The sequence below is a fragment of the Oryctolagus cuniculus genome, chromosome 3 (genome assembly GCF_964237555.1).
Source record: "Oryctolagus cuniculus chromosome 3, mOryCun1.1, whole genome shotgun sequence".
In the NCBI taxonomy this organism is placed as follows: Eukaryota; Metazoa; Chordata; class Mammalia; order Lagomorpha; family Leporidae; genus Oryctolagus; species Oryctolagus cuniculus.
The window spans coordinates 170,875,557-170,899,129 of record NC_091434.1 but is presented as its reverse complement, the minus strand read 5'-3'; the positions used below and the strand labels follow the sequence as shown (position 1 = coordinate 170,899,129).

Genomic DNA, 23,573 nt, shown 5'->3' with positions numbered 1-23,573 from the left:
ATACGAAGTGAGCCGTGTTTATCTAGCCTTGTAGCCTTGGATTTCTTTTTTTTTTTTTTTTTTTTTGACAGGCAGAGTGGACAGTGAGAGAGAGAGACAGAGAGAGAAAGGTCTTCCTTTGCCGTTGGTTCACCCTCCAATGGCCGCCGCTGCAGCCGGCGCACCGTGCTGATCCGATGGCAGGAGCCAGGAGCCAGGTGCTTTTCCTGGTCTCCCATGGGGTGCAGGGCCCAAGCACCTGGGCCATCCTCCACTGCACTCCCTGGCCATAGCAGAGAGCTGGCCTGGAAGAGGGGCAACCGGGACAGAATCCGGCGCCCCAACCGGGACTAGAACCCGGTGTGCCGGCGCCCCAAGGTGGAAGATTAGCCTATTGAGCCACGGCGCCGGCCTTCTTTTTTTTTTTTTTTTTTAAAGATTTGTTTATTTATTTGAATGGCAGAGAGAGAGAGAGAGAAAGACTGATCTTCCATCTGCTGGTTCACTCCCCAAATGGCCACAATGTCCAGGGCTGGGCCGCGTGGAAGCCAGGATCCAGGAGCTTCATCCGGGTCTCCCACTTGGGGCAGGTGCCCAAGGACTTCGGCCATCTTCCTCTGCTTTCCCAGGCCATTTGCAGGGAGCTGGATGGGAAGTGCAGCAGCCAGGACATGAACTGGTGCCCATACAGGAGGCCAGCTTCACAGGCAACAACTTAACCCAGAAAGTCACAACAATGCCAGCCACTAGCCTTGGCTTTCTGTGTAGGGGTTCCTTCTCAACTACAGCGTAAGCAAGTAGCACTTAGCACAGCATGACAGTATGCGGTGAGCTGAGCTGAGCTGAGCAGGCAAACTTGTTTCCTAGGATGGCTGAAGTCTGGAAGTCAATGCACCAGAATAAAAGGCCATATACAGGGAGGGACTCACCAGTCTACACAGTGGTTCTCCAGCCTTTGGCTGAGGGGCTGATTACACAATCAAAGGATGAGAGCATTACTGCAGCTGAGACGCCAGAGCTAATACAATATGGTTCTGGGCTATCTGAGATTCCAACTTATCCAGAGTGGAAGGAACACCTTAGGCATTCAGCTATGCCTCCAAAAAGGCATAAGGACCATGTCTAAGAGCAAAGGCTGTGACCTAGGACTAAAGATAAATGACAACAGACTTACCTTTATAAAAAATAAAACCAAACATGAAAGGAGCAAAAATGATCAACAACTTAATGGCCTCCTAGAACTTAATATAACCTCCCTACAATACATCTTTCATGATCCATGACTTTAAACATAAATATATGCTAAATATAAACTTTATATAGGGATACAAATATCTGCAGAGGCAAGCCGGGCTTTCTAGAGAGGTACTTTTCTGGAATACTGCCTACAGATGTGACACTTACAAATAGCATGACATTCTTGTGCAGCTGAGGAGGTAAGATTCACTCTTACTTGGGGCTCTTGAAACTTGTGAGGCGTGGAACAAGAGAGAAGAAAGCTGCATAAGGAACATGAAGAAAACCCATGCATGCACACACAAACACACACACACACACAGACACCAAACCCCAAGATAACTCAGAGGCTGGAATTAGCAGAGAAGGACTCTGAATGGATCGAAAGGCTCAGAGCAAAGGGGATAATGAAAAAACAGATAAGAACCTGATAAAAAGGAAAGGGAAAGCATAAAAAAGAACCTAAAGAAATTCTAGCAATAAAAAATACAACAGCTGAAGTGAAATATTTATTAGGTGGGCCTAAGGTTTAATTATTCTACATAGTATTCAAAAATCACAACATCACTCTGCACATCATAAAGATAGCTGTCCATTATGTCAATTTATAATTGGAAGATATTAAAAAAGGAAACAAAGAAAACAAGAAAGCTTACAGCTGATGAAAGAATCAGCAAACTGAACAAATACATATAAATCATCCAAACTAAAGAACAGAAAAAGAAAAAAATGGAAAATATCCAGTGATGTGTAGGACACAGCTAGAAATCTGACATATGTGTAATTGGAATTTCAAAGGACAGGCAAGAAAGAATGGCATGGAAAAAATATGTGAAGAAACAATGGCTGAAATTTTCCCAAATGTTTTAGAATTATTTGTATTAACCTATTGATTGAAGAAGTTCAGCAAACCCAAAGGAGGAAAAATATATAACCAAAAAATAAATGACCAAATCTAAGCACATCACAATGGCACATCACAGCTACTGAGAAACAGACACATCACATAAAGAAAAAACTAAATAAATTGCAGCTGACTTCTCATCAAGGACAACATATGCTACAAGACAATGGAACAATTCTTTAAATAAAAAAAGTCAATCTGGAATTCTATATCCAGTGAGAAAGCCTTCAAAAATGGAGTAAGTGCGTTATTAGACAAGCAAAACTTGAAGGAGCTAATTGCCAGCAGATTTACACTGGAAATCGGAAAAGAAATGCTAAAGGGAGTTTTTTGGGTTGAAGAAGAATGAGGCCAGATGGAAATTCAGATCTACATGAAGGATGAAGAGAAGAAATGGCAAATATGTGATTAATATAAAAGACTATCTTTTCTTCCCTTGATTTATTTAAAGGCATTGACCTGTTAAAAATAGCAACAACAAAAGGTACAATATTAATTTTAAATAGACTATGGGAAGTCAAGGATGTCTACTGTAACTCCTAGAACAACAAGTATAAAGTTGAGGAAAGTGATTTATGTATGAAAATAAATAGCAGTTAAAACGAAATACTAAAAAGTATTTGATTAACCTTCCTAAAAAGAGGAGCAACTGAGGAACCAAAACTGAAATGGGCCAATCAATAAGATAAGAGATTAAACCCAGACATTATCTATATGTACATGACAGATAAACTGGCAAAGCATTCCAATTAAATGGCAGAGACTGCCACACTAGATAAAAAGCAAGGTCCTACTTCCTGCTATCTACAAAGGGCAGAATTTAAATATAATTTCATTGAAAGACTGAAAACAAAAGGGGGGTTACATCACGTAAACAGTACATATAAGAAAGCTGGCATTGCCTATATTAATATGAAACAACATAAAGTGCAATACTAATGAAAGAAAAACCTCTTAGTGGTAAAAGAAGCAATTTGTTGTAAAGGCAATATGATAATCAAAAGTGTTTCAAAGTACATGAAGTGAAAACTGGAAGAATCAAAGGGAGAAAAACATCCCAAGTTAGACATCTTTAACATTTCTCTCAGTAACTGATAGATCAAATAGACAACAACTCAAAAAGGTTATGAGATGTAAACAACTTGATCTCACAGACATGCATACAACAATGCACACAACTGCGGAATGCACATTCGTTCCAAAGGCACGTGAAATGCTGTCAAAAAGACCATGCATCAAGTTAAAAAAAAAAAAGTGTCACTTCAAAACGTCACAAAGGGGTTAAATGAGAAAGCAATGACATATCTAGAGTAATCTCATATATTTGGAAATAAAGCAACTCATTTCTAAATAACTCATAGATCGAAGAAAAAATTACAAGGGTTTTAGAAATTATTTCCAACTTAATGATGCAGAAAACACAATTTATCAGCATTTGTGGGATGAAGTGAAAGCAATGCTTAGGAAGAAATTTACAGCTCAAGATGCTTATAATTTTAAACACTAGAGAAGGTTTAAAATCAGAATTCGACTTTTAGGTTCTGTGTCGGATGTAGAGCACTGGAAAGAGTATTGTTCCCACCCTTACAACAACATAAGAATATTTCTGGATAGCGGACAAACGAATTAGGCCAACTACTTTTTTTTTTTTTTAAGATTTATTTATTTTACTTGAAAGTCAGAGTTACACAGAGAGAAGGAGCAGCAGAGAGAGGTCTTCCATCCACTGGCTCACTCCCCAGTTGGCCGCAACAGCCGGAGCTGCGCCGATCAGGAGCCAGGAGCTTTCTCTGGGTGTCCTGTAAGGCCACCATGAAACACACCAGACACCGGAGTGAGGGAAAGGGCTTCTTGGAGAAAACCCAGCAGACGGGAGGGAAGGGGCAAGGAAGGAGAAAAGGGAGCGCGCATCCGGGAAACGGGTCCTGATATCCCTTCTCCAGGGGGCGGGTAGGGAGGTCGGAACAGCGAATCCCATTGGGATGGGGGTGGAGCTTGACACTGGTGGTTGGGCCCTGTGGCCACCTGGCTTCCAGCAATGGCAGCGGGGGCCAGGGCCGAGGATGGTGTCAGGGTGTAGATCGCGTCACAGATAAGACTGTGCCACTTTCCTAACATCTCTCATGCACAGGGGCCCAAGTGCTCGGCCATCTTCCACTGCTTTCCCAGGCCACAGCAGAGGGCAGGATGGGAAGTGGAGCAGCCAGGACTTGAACTGGCGCCCACATGGGATGCCAGCACTGCAGGTGGAGGACTAACCTACCCCACAGTCTCGCACACAGAGGCAGGGGCCCAAGTGCTTGGGCCATCCTCCACTGCTCTCCCAGGCCACAGCAGAGGGCAGGATGGGAAGTGGAGCAGCCAGGACTCAAACTGGCGCCCACATGGGATGCCGGCACTGTAGGCGGCAGCTTCACCCACTACTCCACAGCACCAGCCCCAGGCCAGTTACCTAATCCATTATCCACGGCACTTCTAGGAGGCAGTGGGACAGGAGCACCAGCTTATCTGGCCAATTCCAGTGAGGAACATTCACTTAGAAGTGCTATCCATTTGCAGAGCTTGAATGCAGGCTAATAAGAGAATACAAATTTTCTGGAAAGATATATGGGATATAAAGGCATAAAGGATTTTTTTTTTTCCCATTGCAGTCGCTTTTATGGCCCTCACACGGTCCTCACAAGGTGAGAGACCTGAGGAGACAATTACGGTGCAGAGTGGGGAAGGAGTCCCAGGCACTGCCAGAAGGCCAGGTGTCTGGCCCAGATCATTTTCTTCTTTCTTTCTTCTTCACTTTTAGGAAATACAATCTCACATGGTTAAGAACAACACTGTCCTATCTGGGCAAAGGAAATACATTAAAAAGAAAGCCCAGATCCTTTACTATTGGGGGAAGAGCCAGAGTACGTGCTGGAAGCAGACCTGTGGTTCCAGGTGCATCAGTCTCGGTCCACTTCGAGCTATTCTAGAGCTATTCAGTGCAGAGCATCACAGAGTGAAGAACAGGGAACACACTCGTCTGTGTCAGTGTCTGTCTCTTCTGCATCAAACCCTCCAAGAGCCCATCACAGGAGCTCCACCCTAAACACCAAATCAAACGAACTCTTTACCTTCTTAACTAGTTGGGGGACTGAAAGTTCAGGGGAATGCATCCTACTCCAACTGTAGCAGCCTCACTCCTAAGAACCAGGGACTCTGCACAACTAAGACTAATCCCCATACAAAGGAACAAAGTATCCTTCACTCAATCCCAACCACACACCCCCAACTAGGCTAAAGTCTTGAGTAACAGGCAACAGAAAGCCGTCAACTGGAGAACAGTAGAATTGAGAGATCCCTCTCTGAGGTGCAGAGCAGAGAGAAGACTTAACACTGAGGATTGTTCACTTTTGAAAGAAAACCTCTACCCAGCCTAAAGACCAGGTAATGCTAGACAGACATGGAGCCTGTGGTACACTCAAGGTAACCAGAACATGAATACATCTAATACGAGCTCAATTCCTAAATAGACAGAATCAATACACCCCACCCCCACCCATCACACACAATACACTGAAGGCTTAGCACCTGGAACATGTTTTTCCACTGTCAGGTATAATGATTATTTGCCTATGTCTTTATGACCTACACAAGATCTCTGGCTATCCACTAAAAATGACCAACCATGCAAAGAACAGAAAAGAAAACCACAAAGGAAAAAAACCTCAACATACTTTCTTTTTTTTTTTTTTTTTGACAGGCAGAGTGGACAGTGAGAGAGAGAGACAGAGAGAAAGGTCTTCCTTTACCGTTGGTTCACCCTCCAATGGCCACCGCGGCGGGCGCATCGCGCTGTTCCGAAGGCAGGAGCCAGGTACTTATCCTGCTCTCCCATGGGGTGCAGGGCCCAAGGACCTGGGCCATCCTCCACTGCACTGCCTGGCCACAGCAGAGAGCTGGCCTGGAAGAGGGGCAACCAGGACAGAATCCGGCACCCCGACCGGGACTAGAACCCGGGGTGCCGGTGCCGCAAGGCGGAAGATTAGCCTAGTGAGCCGCGGCGCCGGCCCTCAACATACTTTCAAGAGGCAAAATCATTAATACAACTAGTCTGGTATGATAAAGATGTTGGATTTATCAGATAAAGAATTTTAAAGAACTACGACTAGTATGTTAAAGGCCAGTAGAAAAGGTTAAGAATATGCAAGATCACGTGGGTATTTGCAGCAAAGAGAACTACAAGAAACCATTAAGTATAACATGAGAAATGAAAAATATAGTAACAGAAATAGAGACTATCTTTGATGAGCTCATCAATAGACTTTACAGTGCAAAAGAAAGGATAAATGAACTTGAAGATCAGATTACAGAAACCGTCCAAACTGAAGCATAGAGATTTTTAAAGGAAACCACTTTAGAATACAGTATCTAAGAACTGTAGAATAAGATCAAGTGGTCTACCATACCCGTGATTGAAATCCTAGAGAAGAGATATGTGAAGAAACAAGAGCTGAGAGCTGTCCAACATCAATGACACGAAACTCAACGAACATTAAGAAGGATAAATACCAAACACATCCACACCTAGGCTTATCATATTCAGACGGCTGAAAACCAAAGAGAGAAAATACTGCAGGCAGTCAGAAAAGACACTTTCCATATAGAAGGACAAATAAAAGATACTTTCCATATAGCAGGACAAATAAAACTATTGCAGTTTTCCAGTCATAAACTATCCCAGTCAGAAAACAACAGAGTTACTCAAAGTGCTCAAAGACAAAATCTGTCAATGAAAAGCTTTTTTTTTTTTTTTTTTTTTTGACAGGCAGAGTGGACAGTGAGAGAGAGAGAGACAGAGAGAAAGGTCTTCCTTTTGCTGTTGGTTCACCCTCCAGTGGCCGCCGCGGCCGGCGCGCTGCGGCCGGCGTACCACGCTGATCCGATGGCAGGAGCCAGGTGCTATCCTGGTCTCCCATGGGGTGCAGGGCCCAAGCACCTGGGCCATCCTCCACTGCACTCCCTGGCCACAGCAGAGAGCTGGCCTGGAAGAGGGGCAACCGGGACAGAATCCGGCGCCCCAACCGGGACTAGAACCCGGGGTGCCGGCGCCGCAAGGCAGAGGATTAGCCTAGTGAGCCGCAGCGCTGGCAATGAAAAGTTTTATGCCCATCAAACATTTTTCAAAATAGAGAAAAACCGAGATAAACAAATTTAAAGAATTCGTATTAAGGCTGGCGCTGCGGCTCACCAGGCTAATCCTCTGCCTGTGGAGCCGGCACACTGGGTTCTAGTCCCGGTTGGGGCACCGGATTCTGTCCTGGTTGCCCCTCTTCCAGGCCAGCTCTCTGCTGTGGCCCGGGAGTGCAGTGGAGGATAGCCCAAGTGCTTGGGCTCTGCACCCACATGGGAGACCAGAAGGAAGCACCCAGTTCCTGGCTTTGGATTGGCACAGCGCAGGCTGTAGAGGCCATTTAGGGGCTGAACCAACGAAAAAGGAAGACCTTTCTCTCTGTCTCTCTCTCTAACTCTGCCTGTCAAAAAAAAATCATATTAAGTTAAAGAAATATTTCAGAAAGCTTTTCAGGCACAACGATCTCATATCAGAAATGTGGATCTGCAAAAATAAGTCAGTGCTAGAAGTGAAATAAAAGTAAAGGTAAAATTTATTTTTCTTGTGTTTAGTTGACTCAATAAATATATAACTGTATAAAGACAGGAGGTAGCAATGTTTCGAGCTTTTATAGAACATGAAAAAGTAAAACATTTGAAAACTATAGCACACAGGAAATGGGGAAGGATTGGAAATATACTTTGTAAGATCCTCACATTATATGTGAAGTAGCACAAAAAATTTGAAAGTAGAGTCTTCTAAATTAAAGATATATATTGAAAAATCTATGACAACTACACAATAATTTAAAACAGGTGTATGTGATAAGCCAGTGGAGACAAAATGGAATAGTAAAATATACTCAAATTAACTTCAAAGAATGTATTAAAAGAAGAAAAAACAATAGATGGGACAAATAGAACAGACTAGCAAAATGGCGGCAAGTAGTCCAACTACATCAATAATTATATTACATATACTCAAGGGGCTTCCATAGCCTTGGAAACTCATGACTGGTGCATAGGGAGATTACTGATGCCATAAACAGGAGTGTCAATTTGTAAAGTCAACAACAGGAGTCACTGTGCACTTACTCCTCATGTAGGATCTCTGTCCTTAATGTGCTGTACACTGAGGCTTAATGCTATAACGAGTACTCAAACAGTATATTTCACTTTGTGTTTCTATGGGGGTGCAAACGATTGAAATCTTTACTTAATGTACACTAAACTGATCTTCTGTAAAAAAAAAAAAAAAAAAAAAAAAAAAATCAATTCCCAACTTGACTCTCACTGGGATTAAACATGACAATAGGACTGATCTGATTTCATCATCATTTAAAAAAAATCATCTATTATTTTTCACTTTATGTTTCTGTGTGGGAGCAAACTGTTGAAATCCTTACTTAAGGTATACTAAGCTGATCTTCTGTATATTAAGATAATTGAAAATGAATCTTGATGTGAATGGAAGGGGAGAGGGAGTGGGAAAGGGGAGGGTTGTGGGTGGGAGGGACGGTATGGGGGGGGAAGCCATTGTAACCCATGAGTCGTACTTTGGAAATTTATATTCATTAAATAAAAGATAAAAAAAAAGACATAATTTTCAAATTATATGAAAAAGCAAACCCATCTATATGCTGCCTATTCCCCCAAAATTAAAAAAAATTAAATATATAACACAGACAGGTTAAAAGTAAAATGATGGGGACCGGCACTGTGGCATAGCAGGTTAAGCCACCTTTTACAGTGCCAGCATCCCATTTGGATGCCAGTTCAAGTCCTGGCTGCTCTACTTCAAATCCAGCTCCGTGTTAATGTACCCAGGAGGGCAGTGGAAGACGGCCCCCGAACCCATCTGGGAGACCTGGAAGAAGCTCCTGGCTCCTGGCTTCAGACTGACCCAGCTCTGGCCATTGTGGCCATTTGGGGAGTAAATCAGCAATGGAAGATTGATTCTCTCTCTCTTTCTCTGTGTCTTTTCCAGTTTCTGTCTGTAACTGCCTTTCAAATAATAAATCCTTAAAAAAAAGTAAAATGATGAGAAAAGATAACATGCAAATGTTAATCAAAAGTATTTTGAGTTTCCTACTGCCAGCTTTGGCTTGACCCAGCCTTGGCTATTACATGTATTTGGGGAGTGAACCAGAGGATGAGAGCACTCTCTCTGTCTCTCAAATAAATAAACTTTTTAGAAAACTCTCTTAATATCTAAAAAGTACAGCTATTTTGATATTAAAGTAGACTAAAATAATCAACAGAAGCCAACATTGTAGAATAACGGGTTAAGCCACCACCTATGACGCCAGAATTCCATTTGGGTACGGGTTGGAGTTCTGACTGCTCTATTTCTGATCCAGTTCCCTAATACACCTGTGAAAGCAGCAGAAGATGGCCCAAGTGCTTGGGTCCATGTCACCCACATGGGAGACCCAGATGGAGTTAAAGCTCCCAGCATTGGCCTGGTCCAGCCCAGCCATTTCAGACATTTGGGAAGTGAACCAGTAGATGGAAGATCTTCCTATCTCTCCATCTCTCTCAGCAACTCTGCCTTTCAAATAAATAAATCAATCCTTTTTAAAAAATCAACTAACGTGTATTAACTTGAAAAATATATTTCTGATGTCAAAGAAGTCAGACACAAAAGTATACTTATGTATGACTGCATTTCTATGAACCTTAAGATAAGGCAAAACTAATCTTTAGCGATAGAAATTAGAACAGTGGTGGCCTGGGGTTAGAGGTGGGGATTGACGAGAGACAGGACAGCTACACATGAACTTCCCAGGGTAATGGAACTCTCCCATTTCTCAGTGTTGACAGCATGGGTGGATATGCTTTTCAAACCTCACCAGTGTGAGTTATGATCTATAGATTTTTCTTAATTAAACCCAAACAAAAACTAATCATGAAACACAATAGCCCTCAAAGAAATGCATCTGTCAGGAAATTAAAAGAAAACCATCTGAAAACTGCATGAATGCGAGTCACAGTGGGAAAGGACACAGTAGTTGTAGAGCATTTAACTGGATTTATCTTTTTGGTTTTTTTGACAGGCAGAGTTAATGAGAGAGAGAGAGACAGAGAGAAAGGTCTTCTTTCTGTTGGTTCACCCCCAAAATGGCTGCCATGGCTGGCACGCTGCACTGATCCGAAGCCAGGAGCCAGGTGCTTCCTCCTGGTCTCCCATGGGGTGCAGGGCTCAAGCACTTGGGCCATCCTCCACTGCACTCCCAGGCCACAGCAAAAAGCTGGACTGGAAGAGGAGCAACCGGGACAGAACCAGCGCCCCAACCGGGACTAGAACCCAGGGTGCCAGTGCCACAGGCGGAGGATTAGCCTAGTGAGCCATGGTGCCAGCCAACTGGATTTATCTTTAAAAATTAACATAAGCATACTTCCATCTAAATATAATTCACCATTCTAATGGTCAACATGTAGCCTTGTTTGAAAGCAACTTTGCATAAACTGCAGAATACCTTCAAAAATATAATCAACATTTCAATCAGTATGTAAGAAGACATCTTCATATGGACAAGGACTTCCTGGTATCTGAATTTTCCATCATGAACAGTAAAACAAATGCAACTAAGATATCAGCCCAGGTACCAAATTATGATTTAAAGCAACATTTCTCACTAGGCACCTACCATCTTCAGCTAGATAAACCACAGTATTTTCCTTAGAATCTGGATAAAGCGGTTCCATTTCTAGACCTGTTGGGATATACATTGGCTCAGGATTCAAAGGAGTGCAATCTGGAACGAGAAAAAAATGACACATTCTTGAAATGTGACTTCAAAACAAAAAGAAAAATTTTATTGTATACTTTCAAGTTATTCATTGATGGACCCAGGCTAAGATTCAGTGTTACATCGCTTAGCAAGGGTTCATTGGAGGTGGCAATGAACACTGTCACACTAAAACAAAACTAATGACATTTAATTTTCACGTTCTTCTAAGGTATGACATTGAGTAGCTCATCATTACGTTGTGTTAGTACAGACTTTGTACACAATTTCTATTTCCCGAGCCCTTGATGTAATTTTATCCCCTCTGGGACTTTTGCTCCATTGTTTCCTCTTCTTTTCACTGAAACGTAAGTCTCTTGCTATACAGTGGCTGTCCCAGAAGCTTACACACACGATCAGATTTCTGCTTTCTTTTTTTTATTTGACAGATTGAGTTAGACAAGGTCTTCCTTCCATTGGTTCACCCCCCAAATGGCTGCCACGGCAGAAGCTACGGCGATCGGAAGCCAGGAGCCAGGTATTTCCTCCTGGTTTCCCATGCATGTGCAGGGCCCAAGCACTTGGGCCATCCTCCACTGCCTTCCCGGGCCACAGCAGAGAGCTGGACTGGAAGAGGAGCAATTGGGACTAGAACCCGGCACCCATATGGGATGCTGGCGCCGCAGGTGGAGGATTAGCAAGTGAGCCATGGTGCTGGCCCATCTTCTGTCTTTGAAAAGCACACTCCCGCCTTCTCCTTTAACTACCAGCTTTGCTTTTCCTCATTCTTTTCAGGACCAATTTTCTTAAAGTTGTCTGTCACAATGCTGAAATCTTCCTATGACACATTTGATGGAGGTAAAACAAAAATGATTTCATAGCCTAAATACCCTAGTGGTTTGCATTTTTCAGTGGAATAAGAATTTGGTGATGAAGGAACAAGCATCATTGGACAAACATTTTGGGCGTTATATTTATATCTGCTTTAGTAATAGAACTGTATTTAACATAATGAACAGCGGGCAAACCTGTTTACGAACTATATAGTTTATCATATTGATACAACTATGCATCATTGTGCATTGTAGTCTTAATGGAACAACATACAGCCAAATACATTGATAAGTAATAAAGCTAATTACAATTAAAAGGTGAAACTCCTGAAAATTTGAAAACCTTATTCAAGTCAAGCCAAAATTATGAACTGAGATTACAGTGTCCATTCTGAAAACTGAATTCAGCTATTTGCATTTGTGAAGGTTGATTGTCAAAAGTTGCATGTGATATTTAGACTTCCCAGTTAAAGAAATAATTAAAGATTTCCTTCATTTGTTTTTTAATTTATTAATAAATAATCCCTATTGTTAAGGAACATGAAACTCTACCATTAGAACCGAAGAAAGAACTCGCACATAAGGATTAAGTTTAAAATAAAAAATGCAGTGGAAAGCTTTAACAACAAAGCGAAGCTGATAAAGGATTAATAACCAGGATATATAAAGAGATCAAGAAACTCCATAACAACAAAACAAACAACCCAGTTAAGAGATGGGCCGAGGGACTGAACAGACATTTTTCAAAAGAGGATATCCAAATGGCCAACAGACACATGAAAAAATGTTCAGGATCACTAGCCATCAGGGAAATGCAAATCAAAACCACAATGAGGTTTCACCTCACCAGTTAGAATGGCTTTCATACAGAAATCAACAAACAACAAATGCTGGTACCTAATTCACTGTTGGTGGGAATGTGAACTGGTAAAACCACCATGGAAATCAGTTTGGAGACACTTCAGAAATCTGAATATGGCATATGACCCAGCCATCCCACTCCTTGGAATTTACCCAAGAGAAATGAAATCAGCAAATAAAAGAATTATCTGCACCCCCATGTTTATTGCAGCTCAATTCACAATAGCTAAGGCATGGAATCAATCTAAATGCTCGTCAACTGAAGACTGAAGAAATTATGGGATATGTACTCTATGGAATACTGCACAGGGGAAAAAATGAAATCTGGTAATTTGCAACAAAATGGATGAATCTGGAAAACATCATACTTAGTGAAATAAGCCAGTCCCAAAGGGGCAGATACCATATGCTCTCCCTGATCTGTGACAACTAACAGAACACATAAGAGGAAACCTGTGGAAGTGAAATTGACACTTTGAGAAGCAATGACTTCAACAGTGCTTGTCTTGACTGTCTGGGAAGAGGTTTCTTTTTTTTCCCCTTAATGGAGAAAGGGACTGGGCATGGAAGAGGGAGGAGGAGGTGGGGTGGGAGGGCAGGTATGGTGGGAAGATCACTATATTCCTAAAGTTGTATTTATGAAATTTGTACTCGTTAAACAAAAGGTTTCTTTGGGGGGAAAAAAGGATTAAGTTTACTATGATAATACTTTGAGAATCAGTCTAAACTCACTTCAGATCAGCTTTTGCTCCATTTAGTCCCATACTTACCACAGCACTAAAACTGTTCTTTGCATTGTATTTGAAACACAATGAGTACTCAGTTAAGTGTCTAAACGAATGCATGGTCAAACAATTCAGATGGGTTTCTGATATACTATTGTTCAAATTTAAATGATGTACTATAAGCTTATTTGCATAAATGCTTTATGTATGACATATCTTCACTGCAAATAAATCTATTTTAGAGCTACAACTGTTTATGCAGAAGAGATTTGTGCTGGAAATGAAAGTGCTTCCAGATTTGCTGAATATTTCACATTAAGGAATTTTGTTTTTAGTAGGTTTAAAATACAATATGGATTTCTGATTAGGATCCTTCTTTAAAAAAATATTTATTTATTTGAAATATAGAGTTACAGAAAGAGATAGAAACAGAGAGAGGTCTTCCATCTGCTGGTTCACTTCCCAGATGGCCACAATGGCTGGAGCTGCACTGATCCGAAGCCAGGAGCCAGGAGCTTCTTCCGGGTCTCCCACGCGGGTGCAGGGGCCCAAGCACTTGAGCTATCTTCTGCTGCTTTCCCAGGCCATAGCAGAGAGCTGGATCGGAAGAGGAGCAGCCAGGATTAGAACTGGTGCCCATATGGGATGCCAGTGCTTCAAGCCAGGGTTTTAACCAGCTGCGCCACAGCGCCAGCCCCAGAATCCTTCTTGCTTTGTTATCAGCGATACTTTTGGAGGTGTCTTTAGCTAGTTTTGCATATTCTCAGAATCCATTTTCAGAATATCCTAGCGGCCTTGTCGATGTCTGCTGCTAAAAAACGACTTGAAGCGGGTGGTCATCACGTCCCAGGGAAACGCAGGTGTCTGTGGATAACCAGTGTGTGGTTCTCAGTTCTCTCAAAGTTCAAGTCTCATGAGGTATCAAAATGACTGACTGTTCTGAGTTGTCCTTGGATCAAAGCCACGCCCCAGAAGAATGGAGACTGCACTTGGCATGGGCATATCATGTGAGCACCCATCAGTATACAGCTCCGCCATCATCGCTCACGGGTCACCTTGTGAAGTTTCCACTTTGGCCTTCACCTCCTTTCTCTATAGGCCTTAGCAATGGCTTGGCAAGCTAACATGTGGGACCAGACCACGCTCTCAGCCTTACACCATTCACTTCATTTCTTTTAAGAAAAAAAATCCTAGTCCCAGTTGGGGTGCTGGTTCTGTCCCGGTTGCTCCTCTTCCAGTCCAGCTCTCTGCTGTGGCCCGGGAAGGCAGTGGAGGATGGCCCAAGTGCTTGGGCTCTGCACCCCATGGGAGACCAGGAGGAAGCACCTGGCTCCTGGCTTTGGATCGGCGCAGTGCCAGCCATAGCGGCCATTTGGGGGGTGAACCAATGGAAGGAAGACCTTTCTGTCTCTCTCTAACTCTGCCTGTCAAAAAAAAAAAAAAAAAATGAAGAAAAAAAATCTCATGCAAAGGAAGATTCCTTGAGGCCCTGATCACTAGCACAGGAGAGAGTTCTGGACGTATTTGAAAATGGCATTTAACTCCTGTATAAAGATGAGTTTAAAACATTACTCTTCTGAGAATGGCAAATATTATGCTTTAAAGTTTTCTGCCTTTGTGGTAGTCTGTCTCCTTCTACTCTCCTTTCATTAGTTTGTGTGGAGTTCCACATCTTCAAATAACAGCAGAATATTGTTTTTTCAGAAAGTAAAATAAAGGGTATTTACAAAGTGTCTCCATGATGTGGAACACATTTGTTTGTACTGTATCTGTCATCCTTTTATGGAAGAAAAAAATACAATAAAAATTAACAGCTCCAGAATGGATCCAGTCTTTCACAGTACTCACATAAAAGCATAAGTGGGATATTCCATTTTTTTAAAACTTTCATTTGGATATTGTAGGACATTCTGTTAACTGTCTCAAGTTTATCTTTGTTTGGTCCTACATTTTCATATAGTATATGCAAATGATTTTATAAATCCTAGGAATAAAAAATTTCTGAATAAGGTCTTAATTTGGAACTTTTTGATAAGTATTTTTTAAAAAGCATTTATTTTTATTTATTTGAAAGGAAGCACAACAGACAGAGAGAAAGAGAAATTCTACCCAATGATTCACTCTCCAATGGCTGCAACAGTCATGGCTGGGTTAGTCCAAAGCCAGGAGCCCAGAACTCAATCCAGGTATTCTGTGTGAATGGCAGATACTCAAGCACTCAAGTCATAACCTGCTTCTTCTCAGGTGTATTAGGAGGAAGCTGGACTGGAAGAAGAGCAGCTGAGACAGCTGAGACTTCAACCAGGCACTCTAACATGCGTGCAGGTGTCCCAAGTGGAGGCCTAACCCGCTGCACCATGGCACCTGTCAAGTGATTTTTTAATTCAACTTATATTTCATGTCAAAATTTGGAAGTACAGATTAAGCAATGAGCTTTATCAACACTGTGGTGTTTTTAGGGGTTACTCTCAACCATCTAGTTAAAATGCTTTTGGCTCTAAGTAATAAAACTGTCAACGCAAACTGACTTAAGTAATAAAAATTCAGGGCTGGTACTATGGCGTAAAGGGTAAAGCTGCTGCCTGCAGTGCTGGCATCCCATATGGGTGCTGGTTCAAGTCCCAGCTGCTCCACTTCCTATCTGGCTCTCTGCTATGGCCTGGGAAAGCAGCAGAAGACAGCTCAAATCCTTGGACCCCTGCATCTGTGTGGGAGACCCGGAAGAAGCTCCTGGCTCCTGGCTTTGGATCAGCACAGTGGATGGAAGACCTTTCTCTCTCTGTCTCTCTTTCTCTCTCTGTGTAGCTCTTTCAGATAAATAATAAAAATAATTCTTTTAAAAAATAATAAAATTCATTATCTCACAAATCCAGAAATCCAGAAACTTGCTGACTTCCTGGGATGGCACTATTTGCTCACTGGTCATCCAAAGTTCAGTTTCTTTGTCTTTGTCATCCTCAGGTTGGAGAGCATCCAAGACTTCTGGTTACAAACCAAAAACAGTGTGGCTGCCAACAGAACAGTACCATGCACTGACCGAGACTAATCCTCCGAGGTGGAAAGGATACCTGAGGTCAACCACAATGTCCTCTTTATGTATATGGCATGATCCTGTACACAGATCAATTTATTTTCCCCACTCCAGTTAACAAAGTATCTTGGAGATTTCCCCATATTGGAATGCCTGAGACTGTGTCCCACCTCCATGTTCCAATTCAGTCTCCTGTAACTGCACGTAATAAGAGGCAGCAGATGATGGCTCGCATGCGTGGGTCCTGGTCACCAACGTGGGAGGAGACCTGGATGGAGTTCCTCTCTCTTGGCTTTGGACTGGCCTGGTCCTGGCTGTTGTGGGCATTTGTGGAGTGAACCATTAGATGCAAGATTTGTCTGTCTTTGTCATTCTGCCTTTGAAATAAATAAAAGTGTTTTTATTTTTTTAAGATTTATTTATTTATTGAGAAGTCAGAGTTACAGGGAGGAAGGGAGAGACACAGAGAAAATATCTTCCATGTGCTGGTTCACTCTCCAGTTGGCTTCAATGGCTGGGGCTGGGCCAGGCTGAAGCCAGGAGCCAGGAGCTTTTTGGAGTCTGCCACACAGGAACAGGGGACCAAGTACTTGTTCCATTTTCTTCAGCTTTTCTCTGGCCATTAGCAGGGAGCTGGATGAGAAGTGGAACAGCCAGTACTTGAACTGGCATCCATATTCTCATATGGGTGTGGCAGGCAGCAGCTTTACCTTCTATGCCACAACCCTGGCCCCAGAATAAACATTTTTTACAAGATTTTTCTTTAATATACATTCTTTAACAGCTATATGGTGATCCCTCATACGGATTACCACAATTTGACCAACTGATGGACATTATCGATATGTCTTTATTGATGGACATTTTGGTTGTTTCTAATAAATTATTTATACTACAGTGAGCATCCTTATAATATATGCGCTTACTCATATGTGTAAACATCTTTGGGTTACTTAGAAGTAGAAATACTGAACCAAAAATATATCATAAAAGTTTTACATCATTTATCCATCCATATACAGACACACACACACACACACACACACACACACACAGAGGGGTAGAAAGTTCATGGAAAGATGGAATTAAAAGATAAGTTTACAGGCCGGTGCCACAGCTCACTTGGCTAATCGTTTTCATAGTACGTGTTTTCCACAAACTTTCTAAGACCCTGTATGTCTTCAAAGATAGATATAAAATGGAATGCTATACCCTTTAAAAAGGTATAGCAATCTCATTTGTATTTTCACGCAATCTGAGGATGTATTATTTCCTTTTTCTTTAAGATTTATTTTATTTTAAAGGAAGACTTAGAGAGAGATGTTCGATCGCCTAGTTCACGTCCCAAATGGCCACAACAGCTGGGACTGGGTCAGGCTGAAGTCAGGAGCTTGGAACTCCATCTGGGTCTCCCATGTGGGAGGCAGGGACCCAAGTAGTTGGGCCATCTTCCGCTGCTTTCCTAAGTGCATTAGCAGGGAGCTGGGTCAGAAGTGGAGCAGCCTGGATCATCATATGGGAGGCGGCATCTTAATCTGTTGCATCACAACACCAGCCTCCAAGGATATTTTTTATTTAAAAAATTGTTTCAGGTGGACCTTTGCCAAAGCAGTTGAGATGCCACTTGAGTCGCCCGCAACCCCTCCCAGAGTGCCTGGGTTTCAGTCCCTGCTCTTCTACTGATTCCAGCTTCCTGATAAAGAGCATCCTGGAAGCAGCAGGTGATGGCTCATGTGCATGGATCCCTGCCACCCACTTGGGAGACCCAGAATGAGTTGTGGGTTCCTGCCTTTGGCCTGGCTGTTGCCCTATCTGAATTTTGTCGGTTGTACCAATAACACAAGCTAAATTACACATGCATTTTTAGTCTCCTTCAATCTGGAGTATTTTTCAGTCTTTCCTTATATTTTATGACTTTGGCACTTTTGATAATTACAAGTCAGATATGCTGGTTTAGTTCCCAAATGCCTGCAACATCTGGATTGGGTCAGGCTGAAGCCAGAAGCCCAGAGTTCAATGCAGGTATCCCATGTGGGTGGTGGGGGTCCAAGCACTTGAGTCATCACTTACTGCTTCCCAGAGTACACACTGCCAGGAAGCTGGAATCCGGAGCAGTCAGGACTTGACCCCAGGTACTCAGATAGGAAATGCATGTCTCCCAAGAATCAGTCGCACACCCAGTGCCCACCCCTATTATCTTCTTTGACCTATTGAGAGCCTCTGCACATTTAAAAAATTTTTGAGTTCTAAGAGTTCTTTAAATAGTCTGAATACAAGCCCTATGTGAGAGAATTTGCAAATATCTTCTCCCATTCTAGATGTATTTTCACTTTCCTGTTTACTTTGAAGCACAAAAGCCACATAACAATACTGATATTGATGATCAAGTGTACTGGGAAACAGAGCTAAAGCTTCGTTTGGATATATCAATGGGGGGTGACTGGGCTGAGTAAGAACTGTATTTACCTTAGTATGAGTTAATTCCTCTGCCAAATATTTCTGCACAAGTTTATCGAAAGGTACAAACAGCAGAGTACCAAAGAGGGAAATGAGTAATCAATTACTACAAAAATATAAAAATGTATTAAGGCCTTTATAAGACAGATTAGTTATTTCTTTAAATCTATTCCTATCCCACACTGGATCCTTTTAATTGTAAACAACTTTGTACTGAGACTACTACTGTATCTGTTATTCAAAAATGCTAATTTGGGACCAGCACTGAAGCACAGCAGGTTAAGCCACTGCCTGTGACACCAGCATCCCATATGGGCAGCAGTTTGAGTCCTGGCTGCTCCGCGTTTCATCCAGCTCCTGGCTAATGTGCCTGGGAAAGCAGCAGAAGGTGGTCCACATGGCTGGGCCCCTGCACCCACATCGGAGAACTGCGTGGAATTCCCACCTCCTGGCTTTGGCCTGGCCGAGCCCTTGCCATTGTGAACCAGCAGATGCAAGACATCTCGCCCTTTCTCTAACTCTGCGTTTCAAATAAATAAATAAAATCTTTTCAAAATGTAGATGCATATATATATATACATATATAAGTACACACACACACACACACACATATATATATATAACATCTAATTATATACATATAATCGTTTTGTTAATAAGAAAGCCTAGGACAAGAGACAGAGGGGATCCTGGGCATGAGTGATTAACTCAGCAGGTCTTAGTTGTCTGAGCCTTATACATTTCAAAGAGAAGAATGAATCTTGCCAAACTCCTGGAAGCTAACTTGTAAGACCCTGGAATATCCTGTGTGATAAGACTGTCCTTGTCCACCCTTGACCATGAGCCATATCAGACAATGAATGCTGACGACGTGACTTATTGTGGTATGGGAGCTGTAGGCCACTCAGTATCAATTCTGAACTCTGGAAAGGCTAGAGAGAAAGAAACTAAGGTTAGCCACGTGGGTGTTCCATGCAGACACGATCAGTCTCCAACAGAAACCAAGGTCCATCCAACCTCCCCTCACTGGCGGCACTTTACATGTGCCATCTCACATCGTGGCTGGAGAATTGAGTGTTATCTGTAAAACTCCACTGGGAGGGTCTGGAAACCTGTGCCTAGTCTCTCCTGGACTCTGCCCTATGTATCTTTCACCTCTGCTGCTTTTAATCTGTATTCTTTCAGTGTAACTGTGCTTATGAGTAAAATGGATTTTTAGTTTTCTGAGTCTAGCAACAGGAGAGTGGTCTCGGGGACCCTGCTCATCCTCATAAACTGTTTTGGACTGTAAATTGTTACATTTCTTCTTAGAAGGTAATTTTAGAGTATCCTCCTACCAGAAATTCTAGGAATTTACTCCATCTGTCTATGAACTAGTAAACAACTCATACGAAAGTCCGTCAAAGACTGGATATACCTAAAATTCATTAACAAGAAACCAAGTTTATCTGTTTAATGGAAACTAATGTATCAGTTTATAAAAATAAGAGATTGGTATATATTGATACGAAAAGACTTTCAAGACAGATGGTTGTGTAGGGCAGTTACTTTATAGCTGGACTGGAAAGGCTCTGTTTTTATCTCTGGGCAAGTCTGGATGCCAAGCTTTGCCTCTGGCCAAGATAAGAACAGTCAGGTTAACAACGCAGGGTTTCCCAGCTCAAACTCTGGTGACCTCCCACAGCCAGTTTGCTGACTGAGGACTTTCCCTTGGCAGAAGCAGTCAGACCACCTGGCTTGGAGAGGACCTGCTGGGAACCTCTGCCTGGGGTTCTTTTGAAGCTAAGATTTATCACAAGGACCTAGGTGCTTCCGTCAGAGACAAGCTAGTCTCTGTGTGAATGAGGCTCCAGGGTGCTTTGCGCCAGGATGTCTTCTGCACCCAACAACTGCCAGAAGCTTCCTCCTCTTGCTGCCCCGTGTCCTTGGTCTTTAAAAATTGGCACATAGAATGCTCGGTGGGGTCTTGTGAGTCCTTTCAGTATCCACACTGGTGATCTCTTAGCAACAGTCAAGTAAAAAAGAGCAAGGTCCAGGCAACGCTGCGGCAAACAGGATTGTGGGAAAGAGGTTTTCTGATGTATTAGGAACCAAAGCAGAAAAAGCAACGAGGAATGACTGATTCCTCACAGGTGAGGATGCAGCAGATATCGCATTTGACTTGAGAGCCCAGCAGAGCTTGCAAATATTTCAAGGACACAGACTGTGAATAAAATGTAAAGGACAGCCCCAAATGAAGCTTCCACCCAGTATGACTTCATCTTGCACAGACGGTGCCCCCAGGAGATCTGTGATTTCCTTCTTGACTGCAGGGACCTGGGGAGCATTGTGCTTAGAAAGGCTGTATCTGTACCTGGACGTCCTGGCTACTACCAGGGTGGAGGCTGGGTTCAGGGCCAAATGTCCATTTAACATGTAAGAGACCTGAAAGACGCACCCTGGAATCTAATCACTCTTAAAACAATACTTTGATAAGGAAATATATTTGAAATTTCAAATGAAATACAACTACTCACATTTGAAAAGTCTCTGGAGTGGTGTGGGTCTTACCAAACAACCAAGGAGAACAGAAATGTTCTCTGTTCTGAACCACTGATGCTTACTCATATGACTGAGGGCAAAACCAAAGTTGGAAGTGAGGCTGGGAAGAGTAAGGACCACAGTGGTGCACTGAGGGTGTGCAGTGGGCTGTCCTGTGGGAGGGGAGGCTGGGAAGGGTAAGGACCATAGTGGTGCACTGAGGGTGTGCAGCGGGCTGTCCCGTGGGAGGGGAGGCTGGGAAGGGTAAGGACCACAGTGGTGCATTGAGGGTGTGCAGTGGGCTGTCCTGTGGGAGGGGAAGCTGGGAAGGGTAAGGACCACAGTGGTGCACTGAGGGTGTGCAGTGGGCTGTCCCGTGGGAGGGGAGGCTGGGAAGGGTAAGGACCACAGTGGTGCACTGAGGGTGTGCAGTGGGCTGTCCCGTGGGAGGGGAGGCTGGGAAGGGTAAGGACCACAGTGGTGCACTGAGGGTGTGCAGTGGGCTGTCCTGTGGGATGGGGAGAAAATACGCAATACAAGGAGCACTTGTGCTGTTGGGGGGGTGCTGAGATGCAGAGGGTCTCGCACCCCCCTTGGGTCTCTGCTCTCTTTCTCTCACTGTTGTGAAAGGAGAGAAACTGGCACAGATCACACGAGAAGCAGGAGGGATTTCCTTTCCTCCTTATTCACTCCCACTGTCACAGATGTATCTATCATGAGGGGCTGCGAGTCCCAAACAAGGTACAAATAAGGCTTCTACGAGATTCAGATTCCTTGGCACAGCAGCGTTTCCTCTGCTTGAGTTCTCATTCTCTCCCTAAAGGAGGGAGGACCAGCAAAGAGGGCTGGCGGCGATGGCACAAGGGCTAAGAGGAGAAAAATGAACAGCAATGCCCTGAACCACGGAAGTTAGATACACACTTAGCCACACCCAGCTGAAGCGATCTTTGTAAGGAAGTGATGCTTGTAAGCATTATTGTATGTAATAATTATTGCATGCCTGTAAGTACTATCAATCATGAATTCTTTCCTATATTTTAACTCTACTGATTTTGAATTATTAGGGGAAAGTAACATCAGTTTTCACAAACAAAAATTAGTTCTCTTTCTTTTCTTTCCTTTTCTATCATCTATCTATCAACCAATCATCTATCTACCCACTGACCTGAGAGTTCAGGTAGAAAACTCAGTTTTCAAGTACTTTTATATCACATCTAATTTAAGTAGGCACGATAGTAGGTACAGATGGTTATAATAAGTTTACACAATTTTAAATTGTATTCACCAGTGAATGCCTGTAGGAGAACTACTGGCAGTAACGTCTATGGACGTAATATAATCAACAAAAGGTAAAAGCAGTGGAGTGAGATGGGGACGATGAAGGGCTTTTATCAGGCCTGGGCATGGACCATGGAGATCAGGCTGTAAGGTTTATCTAGGAGAGTGAAAAATACCTTTGGGAATGCAGACATATGTAAACATAAACATGCATACTAAGATATGTTCTTTCAGTTCCCTTAAGAGCCTTTAAAGAAAAGATGTAGAAAGTAGGAAAGGAAAGAAAAAGAGACGAAGGGCATAAAGAGAGAGATTATAAAAGAAGAGCAGGAAGGGAGACAGTAAGAGGCACAAGACAACAAGGACACCCTGAAGGCACACGGAGCGAGGAAAAACGAGGAGAACGCACAGGAAGCAGCGAGGGCAGGCCCAGCGGACGGGCAGCCTAGCACAGCTTGTGAATTCACCCAGGGGTCTGTGCCTGGAACACAGCCACACTGTCGACAATTGTTCAGAACTAAAAATGCTGTAGGGGGCTAAGCACATAGCGTTTTTCCATAGAAACACTAACCAAGCTTTGTGATAATTCATCTTCATAATAGCCATAGACTGGTTGTTGACATTATAAACTACTAATTTACTCTAAATTCTCACCATTACACAGCTTTAGGCCTTTGCGTTTAAGCACAGTGAGCCGGTGAACGTTTGAAATATGGCTGATTTGCACTGAGAGATCTGTGAGTATAAGTGCACCCTGGATTCTGAAGGCTTTTACAAAACAAATGAACGTGAAATTTTTTGGATAAATTTGGGCTAAAGATATATTAAAACACTTAGTTTTATATTTTTCCTTCTACCTTTTTAAATGTAGTTATTAGAAAATTAAAAATTAACATATGTGGCTCACGTGATTTTCCCACTGGAATGCAC

General features: G+C 42.7%; 1 protein-coding gene across 15 annotated transcripts in view; it reads right to left on the bottom strand.

Moving 5' to 3' along the window:
- The window catches only part of AGBL3 (AGBL carboxypeptidase 3), a 91,563-nt gene that overhangs the window by 55,396 nt on the left and 12,594 nt on the right, over positions 1–23,573 (bottom strand). For all 15 annotated transcript variants that reach the window (XR_011387475.1, XM_008258136.4, XM_051848979.2 and 12 more), the window contains one exon: positions 10,858–10,965. Coding sequence is in view for 13 of the 15 variants with exons in the window: in XM_008258136.4 (XP_008256358.3) it covers positions 10,858–10,965 (108 nt within the window). In the remaining 2 variants the exon portion in view is untranslated. Of the gene's footprint in view, positions 1–10,857; positions 10,966–23,573 lie in introns of those variants that run through there.